The 27,786-nt window shown below is 39.2% G+C and overlaps 1 protein-coding gene across 6 annotated transcripts in view; it reads right to left on the bottom strand.

Annotated features, from left to right (window-relative positions):
- The window catches only part of LOC120730261 (suppressor of tumorigenicity 7 protein homolog), a 56,148-nt gene that overhangs the window by 25,638 nt on the left and 2,724 nt on the right, over positions 1-27,786 (bottom strand). For 4 of the 6 annotated variants that reach the window (XM_040026535.1, XM_040026534.1, XM_040026538.1 and 1 more), the window contains exon 2: positions 10,917-10,952. The exons of 1 other annotated variant lie outside the window; for it this stretch is intronic. In XM_040026535.1, coding sequence (XP_039882469.1) covers positions 10,917-10,938 — 22 coding nt within the window. In that variant the 5' untranslated portion in view covers positions 10,939-10,952. Of the gene's footprint in view, positions 1-6,884; positions 6,892-9,864; positions 9,868-10,916; positions 10,953-12,328; positions 12,339-27,786 lie in introns of those variants that run through there. One more of the 6 variants, XM_040026540.1, reaches the window with a different exon arrangement.

The following is a 27,786-nucleotide window of genomic DNA, read 5'->3' as shown; positions in this document are numbered from 1 at the left end:
TTGGACGATTTCATGCTCCCAACTTTGTTTGTTTGGGAATGGGCCCTTCCTGTTTCAACATGGCTGTGCATCAGTGCAAAAAGCAAGGTCCATAAAGAAATGGATGAGGGAGTTTGGTGTGGAAGAAATTCACTGGCCTGCACAGAGTCCTGACCTCAAACTGATAGAACACCTTTGGGACTAAGGACACTGTGAGCCAGGCCTTCGCCTCCAACATCAGTGTCAACCTCAGAAATGCATTTCTCAAAGAATGGTCGAAAATTCCCACACAGAAAGCCTTTCCAGAAGAGTTGAAGCTGTTATAGCTTCGACTCTGCCAGGGTGGGCTGACATATTATTAAACTCTATGAATTACGTATCAGATTTCACTCAAGTTCATACATGTGTTCCTACCTAGCTCTGGAAACCCTGGGTTAATTTAGTGAGTTGATAACCAGCTTCTCGTGGCCGCTTATCCTGACTGGCAATGTTAAGGTAAGTGAATAGAGATAAAGTAAGTTAAAGGATACCCTGGGTACTTTGTGAGTCTGTTCTTTTAGTGGCAGACAGCAAAGCTCCACCATGTTTACCTGCCCCTTAAGTGAACTGGTAAATACTCTTCACACAGACTGGTATGAGATTCTGTCCATACCATTGTGCTTCAAGCCTTATTCCCATTCAAGCTCATTCTGGTAACCTAAAAATACTTTTCATCAGCAGCCAAGCACACATAATAATTATGGAGGAGGGTGAACACCAAAAACAGTCATGTTATAATGCGTCATCTCACCCACCAACAGCATAGGGACCAGCTTATCTCATTAAATTGACTCTGCTTACACTGAACCTGCTTGGTTTTTGAGGCTAGTTGCATCCTTCGGAGTTCTCTTGGAGTAATTACAGGTGAACGTTATCCAGACAAGCAGGGATTTGGAGGGATAAGAAGCTTTCAATTGGATGATCACCATGGGAATTTGAACGCCAGTACTAACACTGATAGTATATGTCAATGTTCAGAATATTTTATGCTTTAAACAATTCAACTCTTAACAACTGCAGAAAAAAATATAACAAAGAAATACATCACCACTTAAAATTAATATCAAGGATACTCTTAAATTATCCACCAACTGTAATTTAAGCCACAAATGCACCAGCAACTACCTATCTTGTGACTCTGGTGGGAATCAAATTTGCTGACATACCAGAGATGAAGGCACTTTAAGCACCAAAGAACATAAAAACAAACGTAGTTAAGTACTCAAATAAATTCAGCAATATGCAAAAGAGAGCAGGGTGAGAATAAATTAAAGAGATGCAAAATTACCTCACCGCTACTGGTTCTTGCCAAGTCTCTGATTATTAAAGCTCAGGATATTCAGCTGTGTTTCTGTTGGCACAGGCTATGCAATGCTGAAGTTAAGGATGGCAACAGCAAATGGCCCGGGAGCTGGTCCTGTCTGTTGAATACATTCACAACCAGCCTTAAATCCATATACAGATATTTAGTAATGTGATAAGGTTGGTAACATAACAATAGATGATTTATCTAACAATATCTTGGATTTAGAGAGGACCTTAAAAATATCCAAGAATGTTCTCCGTGTATTTAAAATTTTAAAAAAAGCAAAAAAAAAAAAAAAGCACAAAAGCAGAAGAGGCAATAACTGTCAGGGAATAGGAAGTTCTGACATTGGAGGGTTAATAGAAGTATTTGCTGTTGTGGAGATTTTCCATAATACCGATTTTCCTTTATTTCTTTGTTTTCCTTGATTTGTCTGCAAATGTACATTTTGTACAAGGCAGAGAGAGAAAAAATAAAGCAGCTATTAAAACAGCAAGATTAACACTACTGAGGAAGGCCAGCTTCACAAATTGAGAAAAAAAGAAAAAGAAAAAAAGAATGGCTAAATTTATGCAATTAAATGGGCTTTTTACACAATTTCACGCACCACGTAGTCAAATCGTTTAACAATAGACTGTGGTCATTTAAACTTAGTGGCTCACATATATGTTTCTGACAAAGCATAGAAGTGTACCAAATGGCAGTTCTATATTCTAATTCACCACATTGAAATAAAAATGGAAATATGCACGAACAATTATTACTTAGCTTATTACTTAGATTACTTATTCTTGTCTGCATGTCAATTTAGGTTTTTATCATAAATGTTGGGCTCTCCAGGTGTAGTCAACTGGAGACATCTGTGCTGAATATGACCTGGAAGTCCGGAGGTCAAAATGACGAGACAGAAGACGGCCCCTAGAGAGGTCGAGAACGACCAAGCTAAGATCCTGTGGGACTTCCACATATAGATGGACAAACTGGTGATGGCTAACCAACTGGACATAGTAGTGGTGGACAAGCAGAGGAAGACGGCCATAGTGATATATGTAGCTATACCGACTGATAGCAACATCAGGAAGAAGGAACACGAAAAGCTCAACAGAGAAGGCAACAGTGATCCTAGTGGTAATCGGAGCACTCAATGCAGTGACCCGAGCAAGGCAATGGCAAATGGATCCAGCAGATCCCAGGAACAACATCAGAGTTCTCTGTCCAGAAAAGCACAGTTCTAGAAACAGCAGATATACTGCGCAGGACCCTCAAGCTTCCAGGCCTCTGGTAGAGGACCCAAGCTTGAAGGATAATCACCGCCTGCAGGGGCGAGAGGGGAATTTTTTAAATTTTGTTTTGGGTTTTGTTTAATAAAAAAAGATAACTGGATGTCTGGTTCTAATTTCCCAGTGTGGCCTTTAGAGATACAATCTCTGACACCCCTGGGTTAAGTCTTTAGTATGGGGTCTCTATGGCAGTACTGGATAATCCCTCTTTTGTAGTGCTGGCTGTACAACAGTAGGCAATAGTTTTACCACTGGGCCTTGCACCTATTTAGTAAGGATTTAGGGTCAGAGGTCATGATCCAATCAAATACATTAATGTTGCTTTCATGGTATATAAGACCTTACTGAAAGCCCATTAACTACAATAAGCCTCATTTTTAGCTCTCTTGACTTCCAGCCACTATATGAGCTCAGAAGACCAAAATAGCAGTAGTCAGCAGTTACCACAGAAACCTGATCACTCTGCCGTCTTGCTGTTCTTACGGGGGTTACCACAGCAACAGAGACAGCTGGTTGCCGTCAGAGTGCTTTCATCAAATGGCCATCTTCAGTAAGCACCTTATTCTGCTCTTGGGCACGGACAATAGAACAGCAAATACAATACACAACCTGAAGTTTCCTGAGGTTAAAGGCCATTGGTGGCTCATCACTGCACTGAAAGATAAAGTGACCCTCTCACACAAACAGCCAAAGCAATATCCAGCTTTAAAAAAAAAAAAAAAAAAGTATTCCAAAATTACCACTGATGAAAGAACATACACTGATGGATTGGTTTGACTAAGGTATGGCCCAAAGCAATCCTCCCACAATGAAAACATACCTACATATGCCAGCTGCATTCCCATGAGCTCATCCTTATTAGTAGGGATATTGTTGGCAATTTAACAGTAAGCTTCCAAAGAAATGCCATAGACCATGCTGATCAGGGCTTTAAAATCCTACTCAGTGTTTTTGCTGCATGCTGAAAAATACTGCTGCCCCTTTAAAAAGCAACAGACTTAACTACACATGGAACAGTTCTCCTCATGTGCTGCATTACACTCCAAAGCCAGGGAAAAATAAGAAACAACAAAAAAAAAAAATCTGTGATTGTTCTGTTCTATCAGCACAATACTAAGAATGAGACATGTGTTTATATGTTGACAATGTTTACTTAAAGCCAATGAATTATGTTCATCAATTACAACTGGCTCAATTATTCACTGTTGTACCCTTCTGTTGGTATAGGATGTCTTCATTTTGCTTCATGGTAAATGTTAGAAACAAACATTCCAATGAAGAGAGGAAGTAGTGAGATTTGAAACACAACACACATTTGCTGTTTTGTAATGTACCAGTCGCTGGCAATTGCCGGGATGCCAAGCAGACTCGCACTCTGACAAATATATTTGTTTTGTTCTATTACCAGCCACCCTACAAAAGTACTAGTTCTTCAAATGTCTACACAGAGTCAAATAATCAGTCTTGATCAGGTTATTTGAAACAACTCTCAGAGTAGAAAATTCTGCTAATTTTCTGGCCCTTGATTTTACTTGGGGGGTAAACTCTCTCACCAATAGAGGATCATTGTTAAAAAGTTTAGTGGCTACTTCCTGGACTAATCAGTTGGGTGGTTTCCAGGATTTGGGTATAGTGAGGGAAAATCTTCAGAATGCAAAATGAGAGCAAATGCAAAGCTAAATATTCGTGGACTTAATGACACGCTGTCCTGATAGGCTAGTGACGGGCACTGGCCACTTCCTGATGCGAGTCGCACAGGCAAGGCTACACCATTTCTTTTCGTAGGCTAGTGATTAGGTGACATTGAATGTTATAACATATGGGATAGGGATGGTTTCCCCACTATAAAAATACTGGTGGCCGGCAGTACTATCCCCCAGCCTCCTAGCAAATGGGATTAATTTGAAAATTATTCATGATATTCTTCTTGAGTTACTGCATTCATAAGATTTTCAGAAAATTTGATCTCTGACCTTGACCTTGAGGTCGAAGTCACTGAAACTCGTCCAAGATTTTTAGCAGATGGTATGAATTTCAAAAATGTTACATGGTCTTGTTCCCGAGTTATTGCCTCTACATACTTGGGTGTCCATGGTGTCCACGCTGTTCGCCCAACAGGATGACAACAATACTCCATCAGCGTTTTATATGGCTGAGGGGTAAAAAGAAAAAGAAAAAAGAAAAGAAAAAGAGAGAAAGAAGCTATTTCCAGAGTCCATAACAAACATAGGATTATGTTTGGGTGGATAGCGCTACATAAAACAAAGGATCGACGCTCCATTGACAATGTGACCCAAATTATTACTGATAAGTACATAAACATAGAGAAGATTCATATACATGGCTGCTTGCTCTGCAAAGCTGTCAGCTGGGCTACTTGCCTAAAAGAACAGTTACAAGTCATTATTACTATACAGAAGTTGGTGGGAGGAGAATCACAATCAGTGCAGAAAGAGACTCAGAAGCTAAAGTCAGTGCAGAACAGGAAATCAAACAGTTAAACTTACATTAATAAATATTTTGTGAATATAAAGTAACTTAGAAAAGAAAAGCAGAAGTCTCACACTGTCTGCTGGCTTTTCATTCATAAAGTATCCGTATCTTAATAGATGGGTTACTATGCTATTTAAATTGCTGCACAGGCCTGTCCTCAGATGTCTTGACTGACAGAGAGCCAGTGTACTTCATTAATATCCACTGATGGATGCAGGAGCAGTCATGAGGGAAGCTATTATGTTTCTGCGACACCACATTGACTAGAAAACAGAGACATTTCAACAAACAACAGAAATACTCCAACAGATTTTACTTCTTGGTATCATAACTTCTTGATCCCAAACGTATCTGAAGCCCAGGTGATGATTATTGATTTCAGGCAAAGCAGGCATGTGGCCAAAGAGTGCATTATGCATTATGAAGGGGTGGAAATGGTTACACAGCACAAATATTTTGGTAGAGATTTTAATGATTAGCTTCAATTTTATAGAAACACTGAGGTATTTGTGAAGTGGTAGCAACACAAAATTCACATTTTCCCTTCGTGCCAGTCTTTTATCAGTGTTTTATACAGAGGCTCATGTGTTTGTCCTTTATCTGCTGGTTTCACAGGGTTCCTTTAAAAGATAAAAACTGTCTGAACAGCACTTTTAAAGAAATACTGGTTTGTCTCATTTGAAACCAGAAAATCCTCCAGAAAGCAGTATTTTGGCATTTTGTGGTCATCTATTTGAGGGTGAAATTATTCAGCTGGCATCAGTGTGTCCTTAATAAATTAAAAAAAATAAATAAAAAAAGCTCATTCCTTCTGCAATTCAGCTACCATAACACTTCAAGCCATTTTCCCCCATTTTTTTTTTCTGTAAGTCACCATGTCTAATGGTTATCCCTGTGTTTTATGTTGAAGAAATGCTCCAAACAAACAGCTGCCAAGGTTCACAATTCACCCTGAAAGTATTGATCACATATATATACTCAAACTTACCATGAACTTAGATCGATAAACAATCAATTATCAATTAACCTGGGAGAAAATCTTTGCAGGCTTAATATGTTCTTACAGTTAGCATTGCATGTACGCTACTTATGCGAGACACAAGGTTAAAAAAAAAAAAAAAAAAAAAAATCATTAAGGGGGAAAAAGTTCTCTATACTGTGTCATAGTTACTTATAAGCATATCCTACATCTACATGTTTGCTTGGTTTTTTTGTTACAGTCAGTGTAATATTGACCAAAAGAATGCCCAAATCACTCTTCTGCACACGCCGTAATGGAGCGAACACTCTTTTGAAAAGGACCCAGAGTCTCCCATCTACATCAACACAAGACAGCCAGTGTTAGTTTATCTACACTCCTGTTTCCAACAGTTTGTTCCTTACATATCGTCACAGTGACATAGTAGAAATTTCACTGTGAAAGCTAGCTATGATTGGTGTAGTCTGTCAGCTGTCTCTCCAAGTCAGTGATGGTGAGCACAATACTCCATATGGACATCCATGGAGATTAAAAAAAAAAAAGTTGTAAACAAGAATCACTGTTTGTCCATGGTTTCTGTGTCCACAGCAAAGTAAGTCTCAAGACATTTACTTCTTACTTCTTAAATCCAAGGACTATTAAAGTAATATAACGCCAATAGAAACAGTCCTATACCACTGTTGATTTCTTCGAGTTCACATCCATGATAAGATCATCATGTCCTCCTAAGACAGTTTAACACCATACAATAATTAGTCTCAAGGCTACTGAGCGAAGTGATACAATCTAGAAAGCTGTACGTACTGACCTCAATTCTGATCAAGTATAGACTGACTGTAGAACTACTGAACCACTTCCTCACAGCACCCTACAACAAACAGGCCAAACGAGAGCAAAAAAGGAAGGCACAACACAGTTACCATTACCTAAAACCTACTTTGCTGAAAAGAAGGGGACAGGAAGGTAACAGCTATTGAGGTCAAACGTATGTACAAATGAGTCCCATCTGTGTGTGTGTTTATGTCTGTGACACAAGGTAACTGTTCACAGAAGTGTGCAAAGTAATTGATATTTGCAGGTCCATAAGTTTAGAAATCCAGGTGGATGTTGAAAACTGAGAGGAATTGCCAGTATATTTCAACACTTCCATAACACCTTTGGGAAAATTTAATTCATGATATAAAAATATTAGTCTTGTTAAACAGAATTCTGCTGCATTAGCACATATTTTATCTATATTTGTTCACCTGTTATAAAGTCACATTTCCTTTTGCTCAACTGTAAAAATAAATAAATAAAAGAAAATTGTTGAATAAGCAGATACAGAAAAATTACAGCTGTCACATCCATATACTATCCTACATGTACTGCCAAATTAGTTCTACTTTATATAACAAGAATCAATAAATATGGTGCACATTTATCTTTTGCTGTACTGAAGAGGACAAACATGTTGGAAGTGACTTCCCAGGCTTTTCTCTCCTGCTACCATCTGTCCTTATTAGAAAGGGAGAACAGATTTTAGAGCCAGAAAGCAATTCGGCACATTTCCCACCAAACCTGAACACCGACCTACAATGTCAATGCTGCACAGAGCTCAAACTAGACTAGTCACTCTAACTGCGATGTCTCAAAATATAGTTCATTTTAGAACAGTAAAACACTGCAAAAAAACAAAAACAAACACAAAAAAAGGATAAAGCCGTTTACATTTGAGCTCTAAATTAGGATTATCTAGAAGTTTTTGTTCCTCTTACCTTCTACACCTACTTGAGAGGAGATGATCTTCTGAACAATACGCAAATCAGACACCCCTGAGTTCTTTCTCACAGCCACACAGTCTGCTGCGAAAGCTTAACAGGACTTGACAAGCCTTTGTCAAGTCCATGTGTCTACAGTAGATAACTAGCTTATGATTTGAAACCAATACCAAAGATGATCACAAGGAAATGAAAGCTTCATCTAGCCCCAAAAATAAGAGATAAAGTAAGATATTCCATGTATTGCAGGATGGTTTCCTATAAAAATGATCTTATATAGTATAATAATATTGAACGGGTTGCATTGTTGCATTTTGTCATGTTTCTCAGGTCTTTGTCTGAATGTCCTATGAACATTACCTGTCTTGTTCTCATGTTGTTGCTAAGGATTGTCTCATTGCACTGAAGTCACACTGGGTTAAATATTTACACTTGGGTTTTAAGGGGTATTTTTTTTTTTTTTTTTACGGGTTGTACGGAAGCCCCAAACGCAATTTCATTGTTCTTTGACAATGACAATAAATAAATACTTGACTTGACTTGACTTATACAAAGGATTTCCAGAGATGATTTTAGTGTTTCGAATAAACACTAAAAATTGCCATGGTTTGTTTTCTGTTGCAGTGTTTGTTGGACCCAAGCCGTTTCCACAACAAAGCTATTTCAAAGGAAATAGCCTATAAAAATGGGTCCCGCTTAACCATGTCAACAAACACTGTTGAGTTTATTACTTAAACCTAAAGAGCTGAACTAACGTTGTGTTTTTGTCTGTCTGTGCTTATTGTCAGGAAACACTGAAGAAGTCACGAATGACTTCCTACAAAGATGTGCGGAAATAAGAATATCCACATCCAACATTACATATACACTGTGTTGGTGAGAGTATTGTTCAAACAAGAATCAGTGGGATTGGCCAAACTTTGCATGATAGTACTTCCAGTTTAATTTGCCAGGTGGCCAAGTATGATGACCACAAGGAAAGCACAACAGTTAGTAAATGTGTTTGTTCAAGGCATGTTTACGATCGCGAGCTCTGACTTGTAATTTTAAAAACGTCAGTCAAATAAGTGTACATCCTTTCATAAAGAAAAGCAAACACTGTGCTCACGATCTCCTATAATCATATCCTGTGAACTGATCAGAACTATACTCATACTTGACCTCCTCTCGTCTGTGTTATGGATTTGCTGTAGATTTATGCAGCCTTATGTCCTTTGAGTAACTGTTTAATAACAAACAAACAAAAAAACCACACAGTAATGCTTTACTAACCGACCTGTATCAAACTGCAGGCATGACAAAATGGAAAGACTGGCAGGCCTGTGTCAAAATGGGACAGAACTGAGAATAGTGGGCAGCGAGGAGAAGCTGCCAAATAAAGGTCACAGGTACCATCTCTGCTACAGCCAAGTAGAATGGTGTCCATAAACAACTGTGCATCTGATATAAAATTATTACATCTAATGAAAAGGTAATGAAGCACAGAAATACAAATTACTATCTAAAGCGGGAGTTAGCTACAACACCATTTAATTTGAAATCAGACAGTACTACTGCACTACAGGGCTTTTCCCTGGATGGAAATGCACCATCAGGAGTTGACTATGCACTAAAGCATGACTGGTATGTATATCTTTAAAGCAATGACTAGAGTGTTATCTTATTTATTAACTTTTTCCCCTCCACTGGAAAATAAGTGTATTTTCCATTTTCATAACCCCATTTTGGATGCACCACTTACTTCCTCAGAGGATTGTTGCCAGTTAAAGACGTACTGCCATTGTAACCTGGAGTCATTTCGGATGAACCAAGCACTGATAGTCATGTGTGCATTGAGTACGCAAGATGTCTATGCTTGCATGCTCAAACATTTCCATTAATATGTTTCCTTGGAAATGGCGTGCATGTTCAAAGGTAGGTCAGACATGTTAAGCATCTAAGCACACTTTAAACTATTAGCAGGAGTTGTATATTTTACACAAGTTTCATCCAAGTTGTTATTGCTTCTTTTCTGATTCATAAAATGACTGCCTGCAATTGTAAATCTAAAGATCTCCACTTTTAATTTCTTTAAAAAAATAAATAAATAAATAAATAAAACTCCACCAATAACAACATTAAGCCATTACAAGATATTGCACAGTGTCATCCAATCAGCTGCACATTTCACAAACAAAGATTAGGCTCTAAACCACTCCTGGTGCAATTCCTGGTGTGCATGCTAGCTAAGATCCCACATCAAAACAACAAGTTAGTTTTAGCCTCGACTGTGCAATCAAGACAGGATCAATGACATAAGCTCAGGCCTTCTGAAAACAATGAGCAGGTAGTAGAGTGAGCCATCACAGTATTGATCTAAGCAAAAAGGATTCCTGTAATGGGAGAAACAAGTACACTGGCTCACCTTAACGTCAACACTAGTAACACTTCAGAGGGAGGTGAGGGGCTGATTGGTGTCCAAAGACACACGTGCATACATATAGAAGAGCAGTGTGCTATGCTTGATTCAGTAGCATTTAAGACAGGAAATGCTAAGCTCACACCTCGCAGCGATCTGACTGAGCCATAAGAAAGAAGCAGAGCGCAGACTGATGCTTCTGAAGACGATGCAACTCTGGTCAAAGCATCCATCTTCCGACATGCTCACTCACATAAACATGCACAAGAACACATGTCCATTCAAAGAGCAAGCTATTACTATGAAGAGGACAGAAAATGCATAGAGACGGGAGGTCCTTTTTTTGTGGTAATTTGAAATGCACACACGGTAAGGCTCAGAGAGAATACAGGGTAGGCGGTTCAGTCAGCATGTCCAGCTAGCTTGTAGTGCCGACCCTCTGTGCTAAAATGGTAGATCCCAGATTTCTCCCCATGCAATCTGCCACCAGCAACCATGGAGGCAAAACAGGAAGAAGACAAGAGAGGAGAGGGAGATGAGGAAAGATGGAACGCAACAGAAGAGGAAAGCTAGCATATTCCCTTTCCTCCTCATCCTCAGAGAAAACACACACACAAGAATATAAAAGGTCCATAAACAAAGACAAACACAGGGCAGACGGAAGGATGGTGATGGTACTTACATGAGGACTCAGTGCCGAACATGGCTGGGCCGGGAGCTGTGATGGAGAGAGAGGAGGAGGAGGAGGAAAGAGAGGAGAGAGAAAGGGGAGGGTGAGAGAGAAAGAGAGAGAAGGGAGGTTGATGAGCAGGCAGCTACACAGCGGGGGTCATCAAAGCAACACAATGCAGCCAGCCGGCCGTCGCTGCCTCCCAGACAGCCAGATGCCCCAGCTCCGCTATCCGTTGCTGCTTTAAAAGCCCTCCTCCAAACACACACAAACACACACAGCTAGTGCAGCTGCCAAAAAAAGGAAGCTTTTGGAGGATTAAATCAAGTACTAAATAAACATAAAATAAAAACTGGCAGAAATCCTTCACAGCCGCAGCAAATCCAGACACGGAGAAGTGGTTGTGGCTAGCTACTGCATCTCTGCTTTTCTGCAGTCTATATCCTCCTCCTCCTTATCCTCTCCATCACTCTCTCACTTCTCATTCCACTGTACGATTTACTAATGAAGAGAGAGACCATGAGATTGTGGGGGAGAGGGAGAGTCTTTCCTGGGGAGAGGAGAGCTAAAAGGAGGGAGTGAAAAAAGAAAATCTGGCAAGGAAGCTCCTGCCACTGTTACTGCAGCCGTTGTAAGACAATAGCTATGCAAACAGAGAGTGACGTCAGGACAGAGGAGGGAGAGAGAGAAAGCTGTCAAAGACTGACTGACAACTACTGCTAGATGGAGAGAGGAAAGGAGGAAAAGGGGGGGGGGGGAGAAAGAAGGAGAAACACAAGCAGACTGGATGGAATAAAAGAGCAGATGAGAAAAAGATAACAGAGGAAAATATGAGAATGGACGAGAAACGGGAAAGCAAGGGGGAAGCATATTTAGATGATAAAAAAGAGAAAGAGAGAAAAGGCAGAGGTAGGGCTACAGATACAAACAGGAGACACACACACAATGAAGCAGCGAAGGGGGCAGAGGGCTTTCATCTGTTAGTTCGACAAATTGAAACAAGTATGAAGCAGAGCATTGGAGACTACCGAGTATTTACTTGCTATACACACACACACACACACACACACACACACACACACACACACACACACACACACACGGCCATCAGCGAGCCAGAACAAAAATGTTCTGCCATGATCACAACATCATCAATCAAACTTGCACAGAAGACTTTAAAATTAAATCGCAATATTATCAATAATGTGAATTATTTTAGCAATAATAATAACAATAATAATAGCAACAACAACACACAGTAGATAGTTATGTAAGATTACAATTAAACAGAGCAACTGCGAGTGGAAATTATATAGAAGACAGAAAGAAACTTAATAGTAGTGTTACTCACCTGCTGTCATGAGACTGCTGTACAGTGGCATAAATATTGGTGTTTGCTCTGTTTGACAGTTATAGGTAAGCACGTATCTAAAGCACAATAAAAATTCATTAAAAAAAATTTAAATAAACAAAAACCTGCAATGTACCAAGAAACCGTTTGGTCAGTGTATTCAGGACACCATGATCCGCCTCTTTTAGGACACACATATACCCTGAGGTGCCCGTTATTGCACACTGTAACACCTTAATGAAGACTGGTAATAAATGTAATAGAATAAACACAAAACCCAGCAACTGTGCAGCGGCAATCTGCCCTAAACCTGCTTTAGGGAAATGAATAGATACAGTCTGCACAACAGCTTCTGTCCAACCAGCCTACAAACCTAAATAGATAAATGGTCATCCAGCCGGACACTTTAATGGCCCCCACTGTGAATACGATGAAGACCGCTAGCATGTGGATTAGCTCAGCTGCTGAAGAGACGAGCGTGTACTGTTGGAGGCCTCTCATCTTTTGTGTCTCATACACCCACCTCCTCCTCCTCCACCACCACGTCTTTGTTCTTCAACCACAGGCAAGAGACCCCTTCTCTAACCCTGCTACTAAGTTAAAATATGTGAAATCAGCAGTACTGAGTCAAAACATAGTTTTCTTATAAGGAAAATCTGGTGTTAGGTTAGGATAATAAACAAATATTTTAAGATTGACATCTTATATGAAATATAGCTCCATATTTACATCTTAATCTATCATTTCCATGAACCCTAGCCACACGCTTACCTCTGGCCCACCTACCTACTAATGGAAGAACATAGCGCATGTGCCCATCCTTAGCACACAGAGTTTAGCCACATATCACTATGCTATTTTTACATGTTAAAAATCACTGCTATTCTGTTACACTCTACAATCTACGTCCCACATAAAAAACACACTTATCAAAATGAAACTCCTGTGAAAAATGTGCTACCTCGAGTACCAACTGCCTCCTGGTGTTCTATGGAGAAAAGCCATTGACCATTAAAACTCCAACTACCATTCAATAGTCATAAGTGATAGGGTGCTTATTGTGTTACTCTTAGTTAATATCTAACATCCTAAACATGTTTAAATCAGGGCTGTTCTCCTTGGCAGGTGTACTGTATATAGAAAGCATAAAACACCAGAAAATGCTTAATGTAATTGGCCTCCACAGTTTACTCTTCCACACTAACATGCTAATACTGCTGCTCCACCATCACCACTTGTCTCAAAGTTGCACAGCATATGCTCTGCTGACCTACTAAATCCACCCGCCCCCAAGAGACTGTCCATGCTTTCTTCCTGCTGAATGCCAGATTGAAATTTCAGTTTTCTGTTGTGCCCATATTAACACATACTTTTTCTATTATCAATAGTCTCATATATGTGCATGTCTTCCAGCCCAATTGACATAAAAAAAAAACCAACCTCCCCAGATCCCATTGTTTTAGATAATTGCAGACCCATTTCCAAACTGCCATTCTTTTTAAAAAGCCTTGAGAAAGTTGTCATTCATCACCTCTTTCAGTTGGTGAAGAGAAACAATGTCTTCGATAAATTCTGGTTACCGATGAAACCACAGCACTAAAACTCTATTACTGAATATTACCAATGGCAGTCTTATACACTCGGATAGAGGTGAATATTCCTTTTTAGTCCTACTAGACATCTCTGACCATGCCACTATATTAACAACAGTATTTTCTCATTCAGTGCCTCACTCAAATTCCCTCCATCTGAATTCTGGCCTAAAACTGTGGTTCTTAGCAACTTGGTAGCAACTTCTTCAGAGAGGTCAGTCATTACATCAGCTCACTCACTAGCAATATCAAAACATATCAGAACCAGAATATGCCAAGAACATTGGCATCATTTTGGACATATCACACCTTGCTTCCAGCAAAATTCAGAAGTCACTTTAAAATTCTATTATTAACATATAAAGCTCTACATGGTCAGACTCCTGTTTATATAGCAGAGCTACTGAGGCATTATTACAGCAGACAGCCCCTCAGGTCATCTGATCAACATCTCTGTTCCATCCTCTTATTTTAAAACCAGAAGACACTTTTGGGGTTGTAGCACCAATATCCTGAAATAGCCTTCCTCAGTCCAGCTGAATCTCTAGTTTGTTTTAAATGACTGCTGAAAAATCATTTTATAGGTTAGCTTTACTTTAATCATTCTCCCATTACTTGTTGGTCATAGGTTTGACTAAGTCTGGTGGAACATGTATAATTATCTTTAATGAGTGGCTTCTATTCAAACTGTAAAACACTTTACACTTTAAAAAGTGCTATACAGACATTTTTATTACTGGATCTATCACCTAAATCAATAATGTAATTTAATCTCCAAACTCCTATATGCAGTCCCATAAGTAAACCCTAGACGTGTTTTTCTGTTTGTTTTTAAAAAGCGACAGTACAAAATAAACCCAGTCAAAAAAGCTGGGAATTTATTTTTGGTTGATTATTTCTTTATTGTAACGATGTTTCTTGGCAATAAATCTTATACCTTATTTCTTCTTGGCACCATGTTTGCAATGAATATTGTGGGTACAGCAGCACAATTAGGCTGTGCAAATTAAAAACTTCCCAAATCTGGTATTGGCTCTTGTTCTAATCTTCTGCTACCCTAGGCAATGATCATCAGGTGCCTGATTGGTGTCCGATTAGCATCTTTGAGCATGGACCGTGCAACAGCATTGCAACAGCATGCCACGTTTGACTGATCTGACACAGCTGTAAATGACTCTCATACTGAGCTAAAATGAGAATAGCGAACAACCCCAGTACGTTTTTTTCCCCTCGAAGGAAATCGAATAATCATATACAGTAAGCTCTATGTTATATTGAAATATTCAAAGTTTTGAAAAACAGAGTAGACTTGATAAGATGAACAAGCTTTGCAGTGCACTGACAATCCTTCCACTCTTAATCAAGACTCTTGAGATTCTGTTAATTACACAAGGGGCAGCTTGAGAGAGCTGCCCCTTGTGTAATTGGAGAGGTGAGGGGAAGCAAGCTGGGACTTTACAACATGCAGCGTGCTCTGCTCTTATGTCAGATCAGCAAGGTCTGGTATTGGCATGCTAAACAAACACTCTCTGTTTTTACATTCATCATGTCCCAATCAGCCCAAATAGCAAAGAGAAGGAGTTTGGGTCTTAGGAGGTTAAAGAATTTAGATTTCAAGAAATGGAGAACAAAGCAAAAACTTACTGAAGTGACTTGAGGTTCTTTCCATATGGAAGTGTTTTTTGTGCCTTACTGTTTCCTCTCAGCTCCCATTTTTGTTTCATTTAGTGTGGATGCTGATTAAGCATCCACAGTATTGTTCTTCTACTTTTCATCTTACCTATGTTTTTTGTACGCTATCTCCTTCAACACTGTTCAACCACTGTTAGATTCCTCTTCTTTTAGACATGTGTGCGCTTGTATTTTTCTCATTTTTAACTTTTATATTTTTTTAAATTTTCAACAAACATTTACAATGTATTTCAATGGGAGAATCTTCAAATTCTCATTCAACTTACTCCTCTTTTAACTCTAACTACTTCCACATACACTGACCGACAGACACCATTCAAACTGTAAAATGAAGCCACAACATTGAACTATTCAGCTTGTATTTGTCTTTTTAATATCTCTTATACTTTTTCTTCAGTTCCAGTTTAAGTTTCATGCTTTTTTTTCACCCGTTTCAGAGTTTATAATGGGTGTGTATGGGACGGAATGTTAGAGGTTAGAGTGAGACAGGTCAATTGCTTGAGTGGGAGCAAGGGAAAAATTTATCTTAAAATCTTCTCTTTAAACTGCTGCGTTGTCCACAGCGTTTGGTCTACAACCATCATTTTACCCTCAAAATATCGGCACCATTGCCCTCTTTCATCCAATGTTATTGTTATTGTAATGGATGTTATGGTTCTTTCATAAATGCCACCAATGCACAGTCTCCTCCATGAAACTTTTCCATAGAGTCCAATGTTAAAATGGCTCCCAAAATTCGTCTGAAAATCAGAAGTACGGGCTGCCTTTACACTGTCACCACGTCCATATAATAAATTCGACAGACATGAGAACTGAGAATTCTGTAGACTGGACATTGCTGGTGCTCGCAGTGAAAGAATTTTGTCAATACTACTTGTAGTTTTCTGTTGGGAAGTAGTGCTGTGCGATATGACCAAAATCTCATATCCCGATATAAGAATTCTATCGTCCCGATAACGATATAAATCACAAAAATGTAACATTTTCTGTAAATTCTGTGAATCTCGGGCAGCTCGTCTTGCGGGAAGTGTTTCCAGCTGCACGTCCTGTAGCTGGAGTCGAGTGTTTTAACAGATGCATGAAACAATACATTTTTAGACATAAGTTGTAAAGGCCGCCGTTTTCTTTGTGAGTATTTATTACACGGCGTGCTGCGGGGAAAAGCCTGTTCTAACGTTTGAGTCTAAGGTTTGTTTACTTCTCATCCGTAAATAATCTGCTCTTTCACATGATTCAGTTTATTTTGAAAAGTCTCAACAGGATCTTGAGCTTTATTATGAAAGGTTTATGTGGAACATAAACAAGCGGACACGCAATGGTTTTACCGTCGTTGTTGCTAACCACAACGCATAAAAACAGGCGCTTGTCCGTCTGTAGTGTGGTTATATAAAATATAAGAGAAAGAGAGAACTTTAAGAAATTAATATAGCCACCACAGTGACCATCAAAATGATGAAAAAAAAAATATTGCTGTAAACAGTTTATTTTGCGACACCACGAAACAAACGATAGTGTAAAATGAAACGATAGATGTTTTTATGTCGTCATCCGATATATATCGTTATATCGAACAGCCCTATCGGGAAGCATTTGTTTCGGAGTCACTTTTCTGTTTATTTAAACCAGCAGGAGACAGGCACGTGTTTGTGTGGGGTGGCACTGGCTGGAGTGGCACCCCACCCCAGGTGGCTCACACCTGCCTGCTTAATGAGCTCTGTCTGTCACTGCCAAGATTCATCTTAAAAACTTATCTTTCAACTGCCACTATGTGCACAGTGCTTGCTCTACAGCAGGCATCGAGGGCCGGTGTCCTGCAGGTTTTAGATCTCACCCTGGGTCATCACACCTGAATCAAATGATTAGTTCGTTACCAGGCCTCTGGAGAACTTCAAGACATGTTGAGGAGGTAATTTAGCCATTTAAATCAGCTGTGTTGGATCAAGGACACATCTAAAACCTGCAGGACACCGGCCCACGAGGCCTGGAGTTCGACACCTGTGCTCTACAGCCATCATTTCACCCTCAAAATGTAGACATCATTGTTCTCTTTCCAACAGGCTGTCTTTCAAAGCCCAAAGATGTAAACTTTTTGAACTGTGTGGATCCAAGTGATGGGAGTATGTTCTAAGTAATCCATAGAGATGCGTTTTTGGGAGCTTTGGGAGCTATTTTGGGAGCTTTTTCTGACTCCAAATGTTGTTTTGTCATCACTCAGCTTTTTCTCATCTACATTTTAAACATGTTAAGCTACTTTTCAACTTCTTCTGTGTGAATGTCAGCTTTCAACATTTCTACACTTTTGTTTTCAGGTGAAAAATTCTGTATTTTTCAGCTCATTCAACATTTTAAATTTAACATTTAGCAATTATTTCATTTCAGCTCAAAACAGTCAGCTATCATCAGCATTCACACTGCAGTTTGTTGAGAAAATGATTTTTCTAGTTTTAGTGTTCTAATGAAAACTACACATTTTGTAATAAACTGCCAGGTCTCCAACACCTTTAATTGAGTCGCACTCATTGGGGAGACTTTATTACACTTGCAGTGAAGTAGAGTGGTGTTGTCAACATGAAAAAAAACTTCATATTCCTTTCACTTTCCTCTGTTTTCTGTGCAAGTGAAACAGACATAAATGGTGGTAGTGAAACAGAACAGAGAGAAGTGAAACTAGCACAGCTGTAAATGACAGTAAAAGGCAGGGGGACTCCTGTACTAAGAACAAATGAAACAAGTGCATATGAATAATGACAAAAACATATGAATTGTTTTCTTTCATTTGGTTGATTTATTTGACGGTGGCCTAGCTCACCCAACCAATGGTAATTCGAACACTTGTCAGGCATTGACTAAAGGAACAATGACATCTTTCAATGAATGCTTTACTTTAAACAGTGCTCCACACGGCCTCTCTTCAGTGGAACTGCATTCATGAGCGATTAATTCCTGAACAGTACACACCTCACCTCGCCTCCGGTTCCACCACAAAGTATCACCCCAAAAAAGCATCTCCTTCTGGTTGCTAAGCAACTGAAATAAGCGTGAGAGGAGTGTGGCCATCCTTCGGCAAGAGAAAAATGAGGAGAAGCATAAAAGGAGGAGGAGAAGGATGCTCCAGTAGAGTTGAATGTGTTGATAATGAGGTGAAAAAAAGTATGAGCTTCACAAGACAAATATTAGAAAGAACCAAAACATTAGAACAATGTCACCTCGGTGGCCGAGTCTCATATGCTATATGCCATCCCACCAATATACCATTTTTAAAAAATTACAAGCAGAACTAATCATAAAAAGAATTAGGTACATATTCCAAAAGTGTCTGAGACAGAATTGGGGCAGATAAGCCTTGTTAGGTCAATGCATCTAACACCTATTAGAATTCACCCCCTCTTTTAGCTTAGCAGACTTTAGGACGAGACCAAGACCTTCCAACCATGGCTGGTGTCCTTTCAATGGTTCTGCAGAGTTGACACTAGAGCAGGGCGATATGATCAAAAATATACATTTGAAAATTCGCGATAACGATATAACTGACGATATAATCAACACTAGACAAAATACTTTACAACTCCACAACTTTATTAGTGCAAAAAATAAAAAAATAATAAAAATCAATGTATTTTCACTTAAACAAGCAGCTGTTTTTTTTTTAGTTTTTTTTTTTTATGTGCATTAAAGTTATATAAAAAATTAACAGTGCAAATGCAAATTCCTTGCTGACAGTTTAACCAAAAGACATTTCCAGTGGAAATTAGCCCACATATCCTCAGCATAACCATGTATAATATCCACAAAACTTAGAAAGAGGTTATACACACACACAATACGGTAATATTATGTTGAAGCACAGTACGTATCACTCCGCGAGGCTCCTGCCTATGATAGCCGCAATCCTGCGACAATCCATCAAGCGGTGCGGCTTCGTAGCTTAGCAAAGTTGTACTAAAACATTTGACAGATTTTCGAGCGCCGTGTACCACATAAAATCGTTTCGAGGTCAGTAAACACAACCAGAATTCATACATAAGGCACACGGGATTATATGGGGCACTGTCGATTTTCAGAAAAATCAAAGGATTGATTTTAAGTGTGCCATATTTTCCAAAAAAACACGGTAATAACGACGGCCCGCTAGCATGCTCTACTAAAAATAGTGCTTTGTTGTGTATCTGACGGACGAAAGCTAAACCAGTTCCACACCACTGAAGTTGCAGCATTTTTACAAACCAGTTCTGGTTCGTCTGTTTCATTCCACGATCCACTTTCGCCCTTCTCATTCTCCGTCACCACCATGCTTTTTCTGGCATGTGCGTATGAAAACAAAGGCACTGCGCATGCGCGTTTTACCCATATTCTATCGCGATATTACATTTTCTTATTATTGCCCAACATTATACCAGTATTACCGTGAACGGTATGATATGGCCCAGCCCTAGTTGACACACCATCAATCCAGCATATCAAATTTACCATTTGAATGATAAGTTGAATAGAAAGTGTTGGGTTTTTCTGGCCTGATGAGAATTAATTTAGAGCACTTCAAGTTAGCTAGTATGAGATATGGACTGTGCCCACTGGCTCAAACACACAACAACAGAGTCTTTTTTTTTTTTTTAAACAACCATGTCCCCCACTACTACCACCAGATGCTCACACGGGGACAGGAAGGACGGACAGTGTAGTTTTCATTACCTACACATGATCACTGTTCAAATGCAGTGATATGTTTAGCTAACTGGGTCAGAAATACTTTGTGTGACCTGATCTAAAGTCAGGACCATCCTTGCCTTATAACGAGCACTGATAAATGAAACTGGAAGGTCAACAGGACATTGAGACTCAAAGAAGTCTTAGCTATCTTCACAACAGAAAAATGAAACAGACAGTTTTATGATACTGAACACACAAAATAATTATTATAAGATGCATTGGATGCATTGCATTGGTTGATTCGCGCCCTGCTGCAAAATCATGCATTCAGCGTATTCTCATGACTGATAGCTGTCACCAGATACTATCGCCACATCAGCACTGATACTGAAAGAGACAAAACACAGTGCCTGATGCCCCCCCCCCCCCATCTCTCAGATGGTTGTGTTTAGTTTTACACAGAATCTTGCTAATTTTAATCAGTTTGCATAGATTCAAATACATGCAAGAAGTCAAACCTTAACAGCATTTAAATACACACCACATGCCATGTCATTCATCAAACTGTCTCTGTATGTAAAATAGGAAGTCAGAAAGAGGAACAGAGGGTGGGGAAATAATCACTTGCTTCATGTTGTTGTACTGTGGCTGTTAGTCTTCTCTGACGAACGTCTGTCTTTGGCATGTAGCAAATAGTAGTATAATAAAAATAATAATAATAAAATAGTTTATTTAGCATTTAGATGCTGGACCCAAATCGTGAATTCAGTGCTCTTGTTCTTAGGTTTCATTATTCAGCCAGCTATGCTGAGAAAATGCACAAATCAACCAAACCAACCACAAATACAAGTGGTTAATATGTCAGCATCTTCTGTATGTATTATCTGTTTGTATGTAGTATCTTTATCACACCACTACATCCTGTATACAGAGAAGCTAGTTTCTTGAACTGCTGCAAACACCATCTGCTGCACAAACGTGCCAGTATAACATGATTGTGGCCACAGTTGATTAAGTGGTGTATTTTATAAGGCTGGTATCTTAAAATCTAAACAGTCCAACTTCCATTTTACATACTGATATCAAAAAATATGAAAAGACTTCCGTCTACTGAGCTACAGCAAGTTCAGGAGATGGAGTCCATATTCCAACTTTGGGAAGAAAAACAAAAAAACAAACACTTTTTAGCTTCTATGACTCTCTTTACCTCCCTACATCTTTCATCACACCCTTTCCTTCATGACTGCTATAAATTCTTTGAGTGGATTCATACAGGACAATGGATTTTACCTGCTTTTCCCTCATCAGTGTAAAGGCAGTGTACCTACACAACAGTCCAAAAGACTTTTCTCATTTGGCCGGGGCAGTTATAGACATGGAAGGTCAGATATTAACCAACCAGCTGTTAGGCTTTGAAGTGTTCTTCTCAAATAACCCTTCAGTCTAAAGGGTGATCAAGGGTTTCTGATGTGAAAGTTCTCCCTGTGTATAGCTCTGTGCAGAAAACCACTCAGCCTGTGGACCTTTTCAGGCAGGGCGGAGCTGTATGCTCTGTCAAAGGTAGAGCTAACTTTTCTGGCTGAGATCATGTTACCAGTGTGCTGCACAGGTTCTAAATAAAGGTTTCTGACCAGTCTGATCTGGCTTTGTGGTGAATGTGTGCTGTGGTTGCCAGTGTCACGTCGCACAGCTGACTCAGAGCATTTCTTATATTCTTCATTCAATCTGAGACAACTTGATTTTATGCTGTAGTGTTTAGTGTGTTTAGTAGAATGGAGGTGTGTGTGTTTAATTTCTCACTACACATATGTCCAAATAAATAAACATATATAAGAGCATATTTGATGTATTTTTGTTGGTATCAGAGTTGTGGACCTTCCTCTCAGTACAGAATCATCATTTCTCTATCCCAGGCTGACATTTTTTGAAACATTTTCACAGTAGGAAAAAATTCAGTCTTCAAAGAGATTTTATTTCTGATGCATTTATTAGTTCTCTAGGGAATATGAAGCTTGGGAAAAATGCCCTGAAGAATGTGTCTGAATCCAAACACAATTTATCACATTATCAGCCTGCAAGTATTCCCCACACAAAATTGTTCAATTATAGCTCTGCTGCATTGGTCACTAAGGGTTAGTAAGCAATGTTACACAATCACAAAATTGGTATGTAAATCTTCCCTTTAAACTTCAATTTCTTATACTCTGACATTTTGAGTATAATAGCTGTGCATCAAAATGACGGTGCCCATTCTGGAGGTCAAGACTAATCGTGTTTCAGCAGTTTCAACAGCTTACTGGTGAGGGCGGTCCTCATTACCATTGTTTGTACACTGTGGATTGGTTAGTAATCAACAACAAAAAAGGCATGTGTCCATCAGTCTATATTTTAGGTGACTTTATTTTACCACTAGTCTAAGTTTTTTTCTTCCCTACCGCGCATGTACCCAGTGAATGTGCCAAGCAATCTATGAAATCATCAACTCTGAAGATTTCTGGAAGAATCAGGTTGGATATTCCCTTTCTCACACATGGCAAACAACAGGAAATTGCCCACTTCAGACACCTCTGGAAACACCAATCATTGGTTTAGGCGAGGGAACTGACACGACCCCCACTCATTAGCTGTAAAAGACCTGACTATTATTTTCCGCTGTCACAGTCTGAGATCACACATACAGGGAGTGCAGAATTATTAGGAAAGTTGTATTTTTGAGGAATAAGTTTATTATTGAACAACAACCATGTTTTCAATGAACCCAAAAAACTCATTACTATCAAAGCTGAATGTTTTTGGAAGTAGTTTTTAGTTTGTTTTTAGTTTTAACTATTTTAGGGGGATATCTGTGTGTGCAGGTGACTATTACTGTGCATAATTATTAGGCAACTTAACAAAAAACAAATATATACCCATTTCAATTATTTATTTTTACCAGTGAAACCAATATAACATCTCCACATTCACAAATATACATTTCTGACATTCAAAAACAAAACCAAAACAAATCAGCGACCAATATAGCCACCTTTCTTTGCAAGGACACTCAAAAGCCTGCCATCCATGGATTCTGTCAGTGTTTTGATCTGTTCACCATCAACATTGCGTGCAGCAGCAACCACAGCCTCCCAGACACTGTTCAGAGAGGTGTACTGTTTTCCCTCCTTGTAAATCTCACATTTGATGATGGACCACAGGTTCTCAATGGGGTTCAGATCAGGTGAACAAGGTGGCCATGTCATTAGTTTTTCTTCTTTTATACCCTTTCTTGCCAGCCACGCTGTGGAGTACTTGGACGCGTGTGATGGAGCATTGTCCTGCATGAAAATCATGTTTTTCTTGAAGGATGCAGACTTCTTCCTGTACCACTGCTTGAAGAAGGTGTCTTCCAGAAACTGGCAGTAGGACTGGGAGTTGAGCTTGACTCCATCCTCAACCCGAAAAGGCCCCACAAGCTCATCTTTGATGATACCAGCCCAAACCAGTACTCCACCTCCACCTTGCTGGCGTCTGAGTCGGACTGGAGCTCTCTGCCCTTTACCAATCCAGCCACGGGCCCATCCATCTGGCCCATCAAGACTCACTCTCATTTCATCAGTCCATAAAACCTTAGAAAAACCAGTCTTGAGATATTTCTTGGCCCAGTCTTGACGTTTCAGCTTGTGTCTTGTTCAGTGGTGGTCGTCTTTCAGCCTTTCTTACCTTGGCCATGTCTCTGAGTATTGCACACCTTGTGCTTTTGGGCACTCCAGTGATGTTGCAGCTCTGAAATATGGCCAAACTGGTGGCAAGTGGCATCTTGGCAGCTGCACGCTTGACTTTTCTCAGTTCATGGGCTGATTTTGCGCCTTGGCTTTTCCACACGCTTCTTGCGACCCTGTTGACTATTTTGAATGAAACGCTTGATTGTTCGATGATCACGCTTCAGAAGCTTTGCAGTTTTGAGACTGCTGCATCCCTCTGCAAGATATCTCACTATTTTTGACTTTTCTGAGCCTGTCAAGTCCTTCTTTTGACCCATTTTGCCAAAGGAAAGGACGTTGCCTAATAATTATGCACACCTGATATAGGGTGTTGATGTCATTAGACCACACCCCTTCTCATTACAGAGATGCACATCACCTAATATGCTTAATTGGTAGTAGGCTTTCGAGCCTATACAGCTTGGAGTAAGACAACATGCATGAAGAGGATGATGTGGACAAAATACTCATTTGCCTAATAATTCTGCACTCCCTGTACTCTGTAAAAAGAAGCTGGCAGAACCTCCATTGGGTCCAGATAGAGTGAGAGCTGCTGCGTGTGCGTGAAAAGACTCAAGTGGTTGGATAAATTATCATTAATGAACCAGATACTCTGCACAAAGCCGTCTGCATAAGCAAATCACGAGCTTGTTGAAAGCAGACAATAGTGTAGTTTTGCCATCTAACACACACAGTGAGGAGCAGGCCAACATGAGCTTCAATTCAGTGTAATTTGCATTAAAATATGCCTCAATAGACAGTTTGGTATACTATATGAGACGCAGGTTTTACTTTTGCTTAACAGAGCAATTTATTACCACCATATTTCGTCATCGTGAAAAAAAAAAATGAGAACATGCATCTTATACTGTGAGACAATTCTGCATAATGTTGCTAAAAAGTCATAGTAACATTTGTTGACCTTCTCAGGAAAGTCAAGCAGCAGAGCTGATTAGTGTGCCCTGCATATTTACCAAGCTACCAAGTTTGAAAGAGTTGAATATGCATTAAAAATAAAATTGGTAGAAACTTTGTCAGGAGGTTTTGTTTTTGTTCACAGAAGATTTCCTGGCTTCATCCAAACAGAGGATTTAGTCACAGCAAAATCAGCAGCACTGTAATAAAATATTTCTCTAAAAAGTTTATAATTAGGGTTTATTCTACTGTATACAACATGTTTTGTAAGCAGTCATGCAGTTTTTTTTTTTTTATATTCAAGCGAACACTATAATGAAATAAGACGCCCTTTATCAAAACATAGAGCAACTAAATAACATGTTGTCTCGCTTTCCTACCCACAAAAGGGATTTGTTTTAAAGTTATTGCTAATCACTTTTATCACCTAAGGAAGATGCAAAAGGACAGGTTTAATGAGGGGTGACGGCTAACTAAATGGAGATTAGATGAAGTACCTTGGCCAGTTTTAAGGGAGGGAATCCCACAAGCTCTTATTTCTCATTGTAAAGGAGGAAATAAGAAGAAATATTATAAGCATATACTGGTGTCAGCCATGAAGAGGAAGTGAAACTGTTATCAATTCAACACCTTGCATGATGTGTCCCATAAGATCAACTGTAAGAAAAGGTCAAGCATGACAAGCTGTTGTGTGTTATCATCTCTAACTGACTGCAGAATTTTTTTTTATTTCAAACTCAGATATGTAACAGCACGATGACGAGGGCACATCATAGCTGTGGGGTTTCAGTTCCATTCAACGTCCCCACTGTGAAATTTAATGAAATAATATTTACAGCCAGCTGAGACTGTATGTATGCCATTAGTTAAATCTAATACAATGAGGATATGCTGAAAAGATACAAAACCCATGTTCAGATATCCAGTTTGGCTTGACATGATTTTTTTTTCCCTTTGACCACATTTAGAAGACACCAATGTCTGACTCACTGAAAATTTTATACATGCTTTTCATAATCTATTGATTGTTCACTTCAAAACTTGCTTACATGTTCTGCAAAGGAAGACATTTTTCAGTTACCAAAAACTCAAATCACTTTGATTAAGACAATAAAGGTGACTTAGAATTATTATTATATCCAACTGTTTTCCTCCTAGCTTTGCATGATTTACATTTCAAACGAATCCTTTATAGCAGACAATCCGTTAATTTCCTGTCTGAAACAAACCATTTTAGCTACTCTACCTTTAAGCCAACTTTCTTCTGACTGGCTGACTCTGGCAAAGAGGAGGTTTAAACCACAGACTGTATATAAAGAAGGGATATAGTTTCAGGGTTTGCAAAGGAAGCCAACACAGATGTGCTTTAAACCTGCATTTCTACCCTTACAGATAGAAGAAACCAGCAACTCTGGAAGGAAGTAATGGTCAGAACTTCAATAAATGGTGGATGGAAATTACTGATGTAGATAAGTAGACTAGGATATAAGCAGCTGCTTAAAAAGCTTGAACCAAGATTTAACATCCCAGGGCTAAAATTATTTTCCAATTTCAATTTCATTATACACAATATTGTGAAGCTAGTGAAAAGTGACATGGCTAAGTCATTTTATCTACTGTTAAACTGAAATGCTAAAGCAGTAATGTTACAATTTTACTGAAACACTGTAATTTTGTGCTTATATTTGACTTATTGTTATGGGGTTTTTTCTAACACATATATAATTGCAAAGTTTCTTGAAGTATCATGGCATAATTTTTGGGGCTACATTGCACACCCCTAATGCCCATCTGTATAGAAGTCTTTGGGAAAAACAGCAGTTTACTTATTTCTTTTTTGATGCCACTTTGATGCTGCAGACAAAGTAGCACTGTGAGTGATAGTAAAAGCGTAGTATGAAAAGCATTTCATGAATATGTGGATCCTTGAATGCTTTGGTTAGTAAGACTGGAAAAAAGTTACTGTAGCTCAACCCATCTGAAGCCAGGAAGGAAGCTGATAAAAGTGCTGATTGTGCAATTTAACAGACTTGCTAGTGTTACAGTTGTATTATGTATTGTGTAAGACAGCGGTCCCCAACCCCCGGGCCTTGGACCGGTACCGGTCCGTGAGTCGTTTGGTACCGGGCCGCGAGAGTTGAGGCTCAGGTGTGAAATGTATAGTTTTCAGGGTTTTTATCGGTTTTCAGCGTTATTTTGTTATTGTTTTTATCGTTAACTCTGTTTTCCTGGGTCTTTTCACGTGTGTTATGAATAAATCTTCTTTTTTTCGGTACCGGTACTAGTTTTATTTTGTTGTATTTATCCGCGACACCTTAAAGGCCGGTCCGTGAAAATAATGTCGGGCATAAACCGGTCCGTGGCGCAAGAAAGGTTGGGGACCGCTGGTGTAAGACATTTTAGCCTTATTATTTCATTTGGAGCCCTGGTAATGTTTAACTGTCCTGACAGCAAGTAAAGAATAAAATACCAAAACGGTATTCAAATGTCTGCTTAGCCTAATTACAAATATTATACCGTATTTTCCGCACTATAAAGGCGCAGTTAAAATCCTTTAATTTTCCTCAAAAATCAACAGTGCGCCTTATAATCTGGCGCACCGTTTTGGTTGTGCTTACTGACCTCGAGCGGATTTTATATGTGGTACATGGCGCTCAAAAATCTGTCAAAAAATGTTTTAGTACGACTTTGGTAAGCTACAAAGCCGACCACTTGATGGATTGTCCGAGCATTATGGCTACCATAGTCAGGAGCCTGAGTAACAGTGTTGCCAACTTAGCGACTTTGTCGCTATATTTAGCGAGTTTTCAGACCCCTTAGCAACTTTTTCTCTAAAAAAAAGTCGCTAAAAAAAGACGTGAAAGCGCATATCGCTTTTACTCTCAACAAGCAGCGGGTGCTGTAACGCAGTCAGTTCTTCTTTTACTCTTATGCTGTTTTGTGGA

Source organism: Simochromis diagramma, unplaced genomic scaffold (assembly GCF_900408965.1).
Source record: "Simochromis diagramma unplaced genomic scaffold, fSimDia1.1 OVJJ01000293.1, whole genome shotgun sequence".
Classification (NCBI taxonomy): domain Eukaryota; kingdom Metazoa; phylum Chordata; class Actinopteri; order Cichliformes; family Cichlidae; genus Simochromis; species Simochromis diagramma.
The sequence above is the reverse complement of the archived record's forward strand: the minus strand, read 5'-3'. Positions and strand labels throughout refer to the sequence as shown.